At 49.2% G+C, this 12,213-nt stretch overlaps 1 protein-coding gene across 1 annotated transcript in view; it reads left to right on the plus strand.

Annotated features, from left to right (window-relative positions):
• Positions 1 to 5,410, plus strand: part of LOC119089790 (CUGBP Elav-like family member 3-B) — a 58,745-nt gene extending 53,335 nt beyond the window's left edge. Inside the window, exons 3-4 of the mRNA XM_037212606.1 lie at positions 1,861 to 1,943; positions 5,390 to 5,410. Of these exons, the coding sequence (XP_037068501.1) occupies positions 1,861 to 1,943; positions 5,390 to 5,410 (104 nt within the window). The remainder of the gene's footprint in view (positions 1 to 1,860; positions 1,944 to 5,389) is intronic.
• The last annotated feature ends 6,803 nt before the right edge of the window (positions 5,411 to 12,213 follow it).

The following is a 12,213-nucleotide window of genomic DNA, read 5'->3' on the forward strand; positions in this document are numbered from 1 at the left end:
AGGAACGGACAAACTTGTAGGCTAATGTACGTCGCCGTGCGCGGTAGGGACCGTCCTTTCGAATGCAAATTATGGATCATCATGCTTAGGCATTTTTCCTTATGAACCCAGTAATGACGGATGCTCTGAGCAGATGGGAGGAAAGAATTGGTAGGGTACGCTCCGAGCAGATGGGAGGAGGGGAGTGGTAGGGTACACTCTGAGCAGATGGGAGGAAGGGGGTGGAAGGGTGCACTTGGCACTCGTTTCTTTCCATTTAACTACATAGATTAATGTTAAACTTGGCGGAACAGTGTGTGCGTGCGCAGCAGGAGGCTGGGGGAAGGAGGGGGGAAGGGGAACACCCTGAGCTAGATATACGGCCTCCGAGTCTTACAACTGTTTCACGTACCACGAGGGTGAAGTTTAAAGCGACACATGATTTTCTGCGTGGAAATGTCCCATTCGTTACATATTCAAAACGCTCCCAAAGCTCCCTAAATCGCTTTATGTAAATGCGCTTTGCGTTGATGCGATGAAGATAACAAGTGCAGCCTCTGCTAGAAAGCTAGCCGTCATAGCACGGGCAGAAACTTCCACATAGAGTTTGCCATTCAGTACGTGCCTACCGGAAGGACTGCGCCATCAACCCCTTGACTCGGCCGAGGTGTTCTGTGGTCCGCCCAGAGGTCACTCCTGCGGGTCATTCTCGTGACGATTGCCATGACTAGGGCTGCTTCTGACATGCAGTAGGGTGCTTCAGGCTTACTGTACAGCCGGTTGTACATTTGCATGGCGGATTTTCTGCTGTCCAGAAGTCGACAAGGTAGTGTGTGTTACCCACTCGTTTCGGCTGAGATTTGCTGAATAGTTTAAGGCAGCCATTCACATTTCGCCGCATGGGATGAAGACAATTGATGTGAACCCACAAGAGTTTACATGAATCTCGGCTGTGATGGGAACAAGGGTTCACATCACAACCGAGGCTAAATATCACACCGGTAACGTGTAAAGCTCTCGGAAATCAAATCCACCCTTTTCAACACCAATAACACCCGCAAGCTGTCGATGGCAGACCCTTTAAATGCTTGAAACGAAAAGCGTGAGCAGAGGAACAAGCGAACGGCCGAAGCACGGCTGGAGCAGTCGAGCGACGCTTCAACCAGCAATCGGTCTGATAAAGCACTTAACAGAGGTTTTAACCCGTAGCGGGTGACATCGTCTGTAGACGATGCAGATGGGGGCATTACAGCTTCGCAGTCTTGAATTACCGATGAAACGGCGAATGCCAATTCAGAAAATGTTTTAAAAGACCATTCGCAAAGCAGTAAGCCGTGAGATGGAAGATCCATCATAGCAAGGATAAGAGTTGCGTTGTTAATATTTTGTCCCAATCCATGGCACGTATATCAATGTAAATTTATTGCATTCTGCTTGTGAAATACGCTAGCCAATCACACACCCGGCTCTAGCCAAAAGCACTTGTGAATGTGAGTGTGGACACCCCACCATCGAACTTGCCTGCATGCTAAACCCTAATGCAATATAGCCATGTCAAGTGATATCACTCATTCATGGGAATCTAAGGCGTCATGCACCTTTTAGCATCACCTTCGTGGTGCTCACATCAATCCCGTCACCGTGATACACTAGCATCAGGCACGCGGCTGACTCGTCGCGCGCCACGTGGGACGTCTTGCCCGTTAGAGTAACAGGGCGCCGTTTAGTTTCAGGCTGCGCCTTCCTCACCTGCTGTGCCCGAGAGAGCGCTGTCCCGTTAGACTAACAGGACGCCGTTTGGTTTCAGGCTGCGCCTTCCTCACCAACTGTGCCCGAGAGAGCGCTGTCCCGTTAGACTAACAGGGCGCCGTTCTGTTTCAGGCTGCGCCTTCCTCACCTACTGTGCCCGAGAGAGCGCTGTCGTCGCGCAAAAGTCGCTGCACGAGAAGCGCACTTTACCCGGGGTAAGTACTCCGCGGCCGCAGAAGCGCCGTGCTTCCGACATCGCTGCTGGTGGAGACCCCGAAGCATAAGACTGGTTGGGTGATGCGTTGCACTAGTTCTGCACAAAGAACATGGGCCAGAGACACGCGAAAACGGTTTTTTTGTGCTGTTGCTAGGATGCTTAATCGTTTCTTACGTTTGCAATGCTTTCAATGATCAGCGATTTATCGACTCTCCTGTTGCCGTGTGTAATGTATGCGCACACAATCACAAGTGACCATTACTTAGTTGTGAACCGGCGGGGGATTCGGCTCCTCGCGCCAGCCTCGCAGATTTCCGTTCCACTCACGTTGTATTTTTGGCGGTGTTCCTCCACCATCTATACACGTCAGCGGGGATCTTTTCAACGCATTTACCAGGAGGAGGGTTAATCTTCCAAAGAGCCGACGTCATCAATATAACAGACCCAATAAAACGGGCAGACTCGCTGATCCCGACTCCCACGAGCTGGACGAAGGGAAGTCTGGTCCTAGTGTGAACGCAGGGTCTGCTTTCCCGCCATTTAAATCGTCGTTCATGAAATAGTTATTTATGTCGAGACAATGGGCATTATGCACAGTAAAATGCCTACAGCGAAAAGGCGCATTTTCCCATGTTCACAACGACCGTGGCCCCGCGGCCTCCTCCGCGTTCGGATGAGAGGTGCGTCTGACGTCATATAGCGGTATACTGACATTCTCTTGTGATTTCTGGGGATCATTGGTCATTTTCAGAGATGCAGAACTTGCAACTCATACGGTTTCCGTTTAAGTGGACTTCATTCCAGTGTTTTGCTGTTGATCAAATGCATAGGGCTAACAATATCAGGTTCATCCACGTTGTTTCATGAGGGAAGCCAGAGAAAAAGCTAAATGTATGAGTGGCGGACAGCCGCGATAGAATAGCAATGTGCCAGGGAAACGAATGACTGACGACACAAAATCGATAAATGCTGCTTCTTACGATTGCATCATTACGGTTATGTAATTTGATAGCCCCGGTTTTCATTGATTTATTCATAGCAGCACATTAAGACCCACAGGTCCAACAAAGAGTGCGCATATTTAATACAAAGCCTCCATTCCTTCGCATTGTTTTACCGTTACTATCAGGTATATTACAGCTCTTGGTTACGTCGTGATGCTACGCCAGCTCGGCTGTCCATAGCCAAGCTGCACTGCGCGTGTATTGTGTGCGTGTGGCTGGCCTAAAAAGCCACGCTCGCGGTTAACAATCCACTGTTTTACACAGAGGGGATGGAACTTACGCAGCCTACCGGCCCTTGACCTTCACGGGCTTCGGCTGCGCGAATCATTGCTTCTGCGATGGCCGTCGTTTCATTTTGCTCGCGAGCCGGATTGCCCCGAACATTCATCCTGTTCAGCGAACTGCCGCAGACGGATGTGAACCGGAGCGCTGGGTCCGTGACAGCATCTAGGCAGGGGAGTACTATATTGTTTCTCGATGGATGTCCCTGCCGGTATCGGGGCCACGTGACTCGGCGGTGACAGTTTCCAGCGACAGCAGGTCAACGTGACGGCAAACATGTTCATGTTCATGGCCATGCTCATTGCATTCACGAATTATTCTAACACGTGGTTTATCGTTTGTTTGGTGCAATTACGATAAGAGTGTGACTGCAATATCAAAGCATGACAACAACCGGCCACATTTGCACGTTAACAATCATCCTGTCATTCGCACAATTTCGTCAAAAGCTAAATCATTAATCAAAACATAAATCGCCAAAACATGCCACACAACGGCCGGCAGGCAATGTTACACGACAAGCAAACCATTATTACACAACGGGACCGTCTGTATCGTCCAGTCCGGTGCAAAGCTCTATGCGGGTGCGAGATGCGGCGGTGGTCGGCGGCAAACGGCTGCGATGCGAAAAGCCCCGCGTGTCACCGACAGGCGAGGAGGTGACAGCTCTCTGGCGCATACCGCTGCCGACCGGGGGTGGCGCGCTGGCACACAACGGCACGAGGGGTAGACGGGGACCGGGTCCCCATTGGAGTCCACGAGTCATTAAGGGCCTTGAATACAGTGAGGCTGTCACAGTGGATGACAAGGTCACCACCACCGCCCCAACCCGGCGCTTGAATGGCCGTCGCCATTGAGTCTCGCTGACGAGCATCGGTGACGATCTTGGCCCCAAAGCTAAGCACCTCTTGCACCCTGCTTAGGTGGCACGCTGCACGAGGCAGCACAGAAGTGAAGGAAAACATAAGACTGGATCGGAGGTTTACGAGCCTTGCGCGAAAGGCGGTGACGAATTGTCAGAAGAAAGAATATGAGTCGCACTTTTTGACAACATGGAATATGTATATCTTCCAGGAATGGGCACTTTCAGTGGTAACGCCCAGGGTTGTCACGGACAGCGAAGGGCTTTAATTTGTGTCCCACATTGTGGACGTGAAAAGATGAGTTTTTTTCCTTTGAGAAGAAAACTAACCCTTTCTTGCTTTGACATCTTTGAGGTAGATAGTTTGTAGATGGTTTGGATGTCGTCTTGGGAAGCAGCCGAAGTTAACATGAAAGAACTGGGCGCAGCCCACGCCAATTCTCGCGCTTGTGTATGAAGGCTGCCGACTGGCAGGTGTTGCCCATTGCGACCTCTTCATTCGGTACTTGGAGCGGGGACCCCGTCCACACGGTACATGCAGCATGCACACGGTACAGAGAGCAGCGCTTTTCGGAAACGTCTGCAACCTTGATGGCGGATTCACTGGTGCTACCGCTCATTGCCTTTTGATGGTCTTTATGGCATGCGAACTTCATCTATTGCTGGAATAGATCAAACCAGTGGCCTGGTGCACGGGCTAACCGTACTAAACTTCCATGAATGGCTCAACCCCGAGGTTGTTTCCGGCGATTTAAAATGCGATGGAAGGTCACTTGCTCAATTGCATCTAGGAAATAATAGTTTATGCATTGTTTTGCTCTTTCAAAATTACACACGTTGTACCCTGCTAAGCTTTGTGAGAATCGCGTCACGGAGTTGTTTTCTCCCGCAGAAAACTTGGAACCCTAAGCGCAACAGAACAGCACGCGAATGTATGGTGGTTGCGGTCACCAACGTGTCATATATTCTTGAGGCGCAGCTATAGCGGGCGACATCACGTGGCCAGCTTGTCCTCGGTGACTGATGTTGCCATTAATCCGACTGTCCGCTGGCATCTACCCATTCAGTGTGTGTCTGTCACGGCATCTGTCATTCTATTCCTATTTGCACGATTGCCGCCCTTGCCCTGTCCCTGTTTGCAACGGTATCTGTCGTCCTATACCTTTCCACATGGTCGTTCGCCCTCTCTTACTGGTGGTCTCGGCCGCCGCCGTCCCGTTCGCCGCCGTTACGTTCCTGTCTGAGGGGCCGTTCGTCAGTCTGTCCCCGTTCACCATGACCTGTTTCTGTCTGCAGGGCCGTCCATTCCGCCGTTGACACCAGCCCAGGGGGGGGGTGGGTGGCCACCGCCGGTCACCGGGGGGGGGGGGGGGGGGGCTCCTCGGTGACCGACGAGGTCGCGTGTCGCTCGCCGGCCTGACTCCGATGGCGGCCCAAACTGCCAGACCCGGCTTAAAGCTGTCTCATGAAGCCGAAACCAATGAACCTCCCCGTTTCCCCTCCCCCTCACCGTGAGGCGCCCCGCCTCACGGTGAGGGTGGGGGTGGGAAGGGGGAGGGGCAGACGTTGTTTCCGTGCTCGGATGCAGCCGCTTTTTACTAACGCCTCAGCTGACGCGGCGGACGGGCGATAAGGAACGGTGTTCCACCTGTTCTGACAGAAGACGCCTTACTGCAAGACGGTAATCGGGCGTTATCGACTGTGAGCCGCAGAGGACTTACAGCTGCACATTTATATTTGATCAATTTCGAAGTCCCGGTGACGTCATATGACCTAAGCTGTGATATTCATAAAGCGCCAGAAATTAAAGACAAGTCATTGGCATTACGCCACGAGCTGCATGCAGCCCATCGCTGGTGTGTGAGGCTGACGGCTGTCGGTCAATTATCTACGGCAATCTTCAGGTTTCATAGAAGATAAACTTGTTGGAATGGAAGATTCAGCTCGTAATCACTAGCCATGGCACGTTCAGTGACGCTCGAGAACGGCAGTAACCTGCGCCGTTTCAGTGGCGAATTGGAGACGGATGGAGCTTTAGCATCCTATTGGGTTCGTATTTGCTGATGGTTCTTGAGAGCAGCACTAGAGGGAGAGATGAAAACAGTCAAGGGAATTTTCCATTGGGTAAAATCCAATTCGCCTCGACGGGCCGTTTCATTGCGTTGATGCCATTGCCCAAAGTGGCTCGCGCGCTCGTTTGTACGCCAACAACGGCTGATGATTTCGTAATTTCGTGATATAACGACCTTAAAGTGAGAAGTTCCTTGATTGCACATCCTGAAAGTTTTATGACACTTGCGTTCACATTTTGTATCAAAGGTCTTTCTCAGAGATAAACGCCATTGGTTGCAACAATAATGGCATTTCCCACTCTCTACCAATCAAATAGCCATAACCAGGTTGCAAAAAAGACGTTTAAAAACCCCACTGTCACGTGCAGAACCTTATTACAAAGGTCAATAGCAAACAAAAACCAACAAAGTTGAACACGCTAACGCCACGCTCTTCAGACACTAGTTCTGCTAGTTTTGAATAGAAATATACTGATTCCTAACATGCCTTTTCCTCCACCCATCGCGTCCAGGCTTAGAATGAGCGCAGAAAACCTTTCGAGCCTCCTGGCAAAAGAGAGAAAATTTGCCGCCGTTTAGGCTGAAGCAGCTGTACACACTGCATTGCACCACTCTGATGCTGCCAGAAACAAGAGTCGGCAATGCAGAAACTGACATTCGCACTTATCCAAGAAGCTCGTCCCACAACACACGTCTTCGCTCAGTCCAGCCCATTCGAGGCACCATCTCGAGGGTTTGGAACGTTTTCATACAAAACATACAGAAGTTCAGAAGTAAACTGTGGGCCACTTTAAACTGCTGCGTTCAAACTGTTCACTCTGTTTGATCCAATCGCCCGTGAGCGTCTGTAAATGGGCCGCGAACCACCAGACCACCGTATTAAATTAGTCTGGTTTGCAAAAGATCTAGCATGGCAATGCCATGGTGACTCGGCCATCACGAAACACCCTACAGACAACAGACGACATCTTGAGCACGTTAAGCGTTGCGACTTACGTGGCGCAGTAATGTTTGTGCTTGGTGAATTGTAACGTCACACTGTACCGTGCGCCATCAGCTTACATTAAGCGTATAACATTTTTGTCTCCGGGCCGCTTTTGACAAGCTGTGCGCTATACTTAGAAGCTATCAACAATGCAAATGCACCTGTTTATCCTGCAAACGGTCCGAATAGATGTATATCGCATCAATGTCATGAATTGGGAAGTGGAATCGAAGAAATTGTTTAGCTTAGTGTCTTGGTTGGAGTCAACCCGACAAATACAAAATAAAATGAAAGCTGTAGCACGACCTGTTGATTGCTTTCGGTCACAGTAGTTATCATATTCATATAACCGATTCAGGAAGCTCGCTGCTGATGACGAACTCGGCCCGCCAACTAAAAATCAAGTCAACGTCCGATATATCTCTTGGCTCAGTGGTCCAAACTATCGGCTGATTTTGAGATTGTGAACAACTGAAACGCTAAAAAATCGAAAAAATACTTGAAATTCTCAGCAGGTTCGTTAGAAATGAGGCGTTTTTGTTTTGCAGCTGAGGCCGGCGAACGAATCAACATACCCTGAGCCATCGGGGTTTTATGACATTTTTCATGTGTTTTTCATATGTACTTTGCACGTGATGCAGCGAGTGGACGATGCGCATATACATTTTTAGTTTTGCTTGATGACATTTGTGCACAGTCCTAGTGCTAATTTGAAGACAGAAACAATATGAGCAGGAGGCCAGGCCGTGCCAGCTCTTACAGGCCACTACCTCAATAGCTGAGTTCGGACCGGCACGTTACCGTTGCCAGACTTTTGTTGTCACGGCAACGCAACAGGGCAGAAAGGCCAGAAAATGCCTTTGGTGTGATTAGGTGGAGCTGGGATCAGTTAGTATGGGCTATTTCACTTCTGGCGGGCTAGCATGCTTGCACCCCTCATTCGTTTCTGCTCTGTCTTGCGCGCTGCTGAGTGCATCCCCATGCCGGCCACCCAAAGATGTTTAATCTTCCCAAAACCCCGCTTTTTACCATATAAACTTGAAAGCTTTATCATCACTGCTTCTATGCGTCACCTGACGACCCGATTTATCACGTGCCTTGCCAGTATAAGAATATCCGTGTGCATTGGATGTGTATAATAGTTTCATTGGATGTGTATGATAGTTTCATTGGATGTGTATAATTTCAGTACAGATGTGTCGGTGTCTTAGCTGCGCTATGATCCCACATGGACCTAGCTTTGTCCTCACAGGACATGCGGCACAGATTCGAAATCGTGTGTCTTATTATTTCTCGGGCAGAAGGAAGAACACTAACGAGAGGAGGCCGTCAGTTAACCGCACAAAAACCGCTTTCTCCTCAGCCGGCAGCGGCAGCCTTTCCGGAGAACTAATCGCAACTCACAAATTGTGAGCGGGCGGAGATGACAGCGCTGGAGGAGATGACAAACTATGCCCCTCGTGAGAGAGCATTCAACTCAAAATTAGCAGCAAAGTAACGGGGGAAAGGCACAAAAGCCCGGATAACACAGCTAGGGTGATGAATTCGCGGCGCCAGAAGTGCGGAGCAGAAATAATTGTGCTCCTTCAAACCTGTCCTGACCCAAATAATGCGCAATCGACAAGTTGACGGCTTAAGACCAGGCTTCAACAGTTTTACAGCGCCCAAAGGGATCATTTAGAATAAAAAGACCCTAGAACGCCGTGAGAGATTTTCGGCCGCGGTGCTCTGCTAAATATGCATTGTACCCCTGGGATCACGCCTGCCGTTGTTTGTGAACATTTCGTCATACTGCAGCGCATCTTTTGATTTGAAAGACTAGCCTGAGCCAAGGCTTGGGCCAGGAACTAAGTGCATCTAGCCATGCTGTCAATGCCAGATAGAGCGATTATGTGTTCTCCCGCACAGACCGACGTTCGTGGCGCCACCGTTCGCAGAATTGGGGAACTGGCGCGCCGAATCGTGCGATGCATTTCATAGAGCTTTGCCGGTTCTATTCGTGTTGATGTTTTACTATCAATCGCAGGCGAGTGTTGTCTACCGAGTTGTGATTGGCAGTCAGCGCTGTTGAACAAGACGCGTTAGCTGCGGTGGATCCGCCAGATTCTCTCGGACGGCGTTCTCTCGTTTGATCTCCTTCTCTTGCCTCTGCAAAACAGAGCACTGCTTCACACCCCGCTGATTCTGCAGTCTCGTGCTTTGCCCATCAGAGCGTCCTCCCTTTTATTTGGCCGCCATTTTGGTCGTTGGATAAACGGAGGCACGTCTGAAGGAGGCCGGTGAAACAAACAACAGCGTGGGCGGCGTGCTTCTGCGGCCGTCGCGGCGCTGAAATCGTAGAAACAGTAGCGTCTCTGGCAACACCGCATATGCTTACGCGTAAACCTTAAGCCTTAAACCTCAAACCTTTAACCTCAAAGAGTTGCGTCTTCGGCAACACCGCATCTGCTTACGAGTAAACCTTACGCGTCTTACAGCAATCCGACATTGAGGTATTAGACTTCCCTCCTATCATGACCGGCGGCTTTTTTTACTCTCTCCGAATCAATGAGCCTATTTTGCCCATAAGCCCAAGCATGTCTTTCAAGTGAGCTCGATGTCACCAATAACGCTACAAGGCCAGCAGGGTCGTTACAATGACGAGCTCTGAAGCCATGCTTAGATTGAGCCTGAGGATAACCGCTTCAATCGAAGTGAGGGGCGTTGCGTCATTCTTCTCGCGATTTCGCCGATGAGATGAAGAACATACACTGGATGTAAGCTAGAAGAGTGGCCAGTGTTCCCAGACGAAAAGGTCGAATGAACTGCAGCATGGTTTCACGTGCCAAACATGTGGTTAAAATCAAAACATTCGGAAAAAGTGTGTTTCTGCAAGAAGTGAGTTGATACAAAGGTGGTTTTCAAAAGTCTAGCGCATTAGTCGCCTGGCAGGCATATGACCAATATTGACGAAGGTCTCGCCTAGTGTCTTAGGACGCCTGTGGAGCGCTTCTTGGGTGCGGCCTGTTGTCCTACCGTCACTCATGACAAAAAACCGGGGCTACAACTCTGACTACTCCAGCGCCATGCCAAACATACGTCAGCACCATACCAAACATACGTCAGCGCCATACCAAACATACGTCAGCACCATACCAAACATACGTCAGCACCATACCGAACATACGTCAGCACCATACCAAACACACGTCAGCGCCATACCAAACATACGTCAGCGCCATACCAAACATACGTCAGCACCATACCAAACATACGTCAGCGCCATACCAAACATACGTCAGCGCCATACCAAACATACGTCAGCACCATACCAATCATACGTCAGCGCCATACCAAACATATGTCAGCACCATACCAAACATACGTCAGCACCATACGAAACATACGTCAGCGCCATACCAAACATACGTCAGCACCATACCAAACATACGTCAGCACCATACCAAACATACGTCAGCACCATACGAAACATACGTCAGCGCCATACCAAACATACGTCAGCACCATACCAAACATACGTCAGCGCCATACCAAACATACGTCAGCACCATACCAAACATGCGTCAGCACCATACCAAACATACGTCAGCACCATACGAAACATACGTCAGCGCCATACCAAACATACGTCAGCACCATACCAAACATACGTCAGCACCATACCAAACATACGTCAGCGCCATACCAAACATACGTCAGCACCATACCAAACATACGTCAGCGCCATATCAAACATACGTCAGCACCATACCAAACATACGTCAGCGAGATACCAAACATACGTCAGCGCCATACCAAACATGCGTCAGCACCATACCAAATATGCGTCAGCACCATACCAGACATACGTCAGCGCCATACCAAGCATACGTCAGCACCATACCAAACATACGTCAGCACCATATGGCAAGTGAGGCAATGCGCTCTCGGTAAATAGGTAAAACAGATGGAACAAAAGGAAAATCTAGAAACAAATTGTAATGCAAAAGTGGCAGTTCATGTTGGGCGTGGGAGAAATCACAGGAATAGTGATTGGTGACCGTAACCGCAGACAACACACGAGGGCTTGCTAATGACTCACATATCATAATATTTTGCATGATAATTATGCATGATGTGATGACTATGCATGACATCATTTCATGGTATTATGCATAATGTTGCATGCCTAAACGTTTTTAAAGCTGACCACAGATGGCGGATGAAGCCGCCGTGTTGACAGCGGTCCGCCAAGGGTGAGAAATTGGGAGACATCAACAATTTACCAGGAATTTCATACCATGCGACGTCCATTTCAGAAAGGGCTCAAAATGAGCTTATACCGATAATCTTAGTGCTTGCGAAGGCACATCCAGAAAAATACCACGGGACTTTGACCAGTTTCAACCTTCACTTAAGCGCATTCTGGCTCACGTTTGTCAAACCCTTTACGTAACTGCGAACTTTGCAGTCCCCAGTGATATCGCACCGCCTCCGCCTGCATCTGGAACTATTTAATACTGTCGGTGGGGCTCGGTTTCTGAGAGACTATCTGTCCTTAATGATTGCAGAGCACTGATACGTTCAGTGCCGACCATGTTCACGTGACGCCAATGTCAGTTCAGGTCTCAGAAGAAATGTTTAGTGGATGCATCGGTATTGTGGCATTGTTCGCACGCGTCATAACACTGTACGGTTTGGAAATAAGATCTCTCGGCTACACCTCCCAGCCAGTGGCAATATCAGCCAATGAACCCGAACGGCTGGTTGGCTTAGGCTTCAAGCAACCAGATTGCTTAGCCAATGCACCTGAGATCAAAGCAGCCCACGCAGGTACCCTAAAGCTATATGTATATATGTATATATATATATATATATATATATATATATATATATATATATATATATATATATATATAATTGTGGATATATGACAAACAGGCTGGGTAGGCATGTGAAAATCATAACTCTCCAAAGCGTTCCAATGCACATGGAGTGAGCACCGAACATACCATCACGATACATTTGTGAAAATGCAGTCACTTTCCATGTCATGTACTGTAGCTGGCGTTTAACAGATCGTC

Source organism: Pollicipes pollicipes, unplaced genomic scaffold (assembly GCF_011947565.3).
Source record: "Pollicipes pollicipes isolate AB1234 unplaced genomic scaffold, Ppol_2.1 Scaffold_3087;HRSCAF=3621_pilon_pilon_pilon, whole genome shotgun sequence".
Classification (NCBI taxonomy): Eukaryota; Metazoa; Arthropoda; class Thecostraca; order Pollicipedomorpha; family Pollicipedidae; genus Pollicipes; species Pollicipes pollicipes.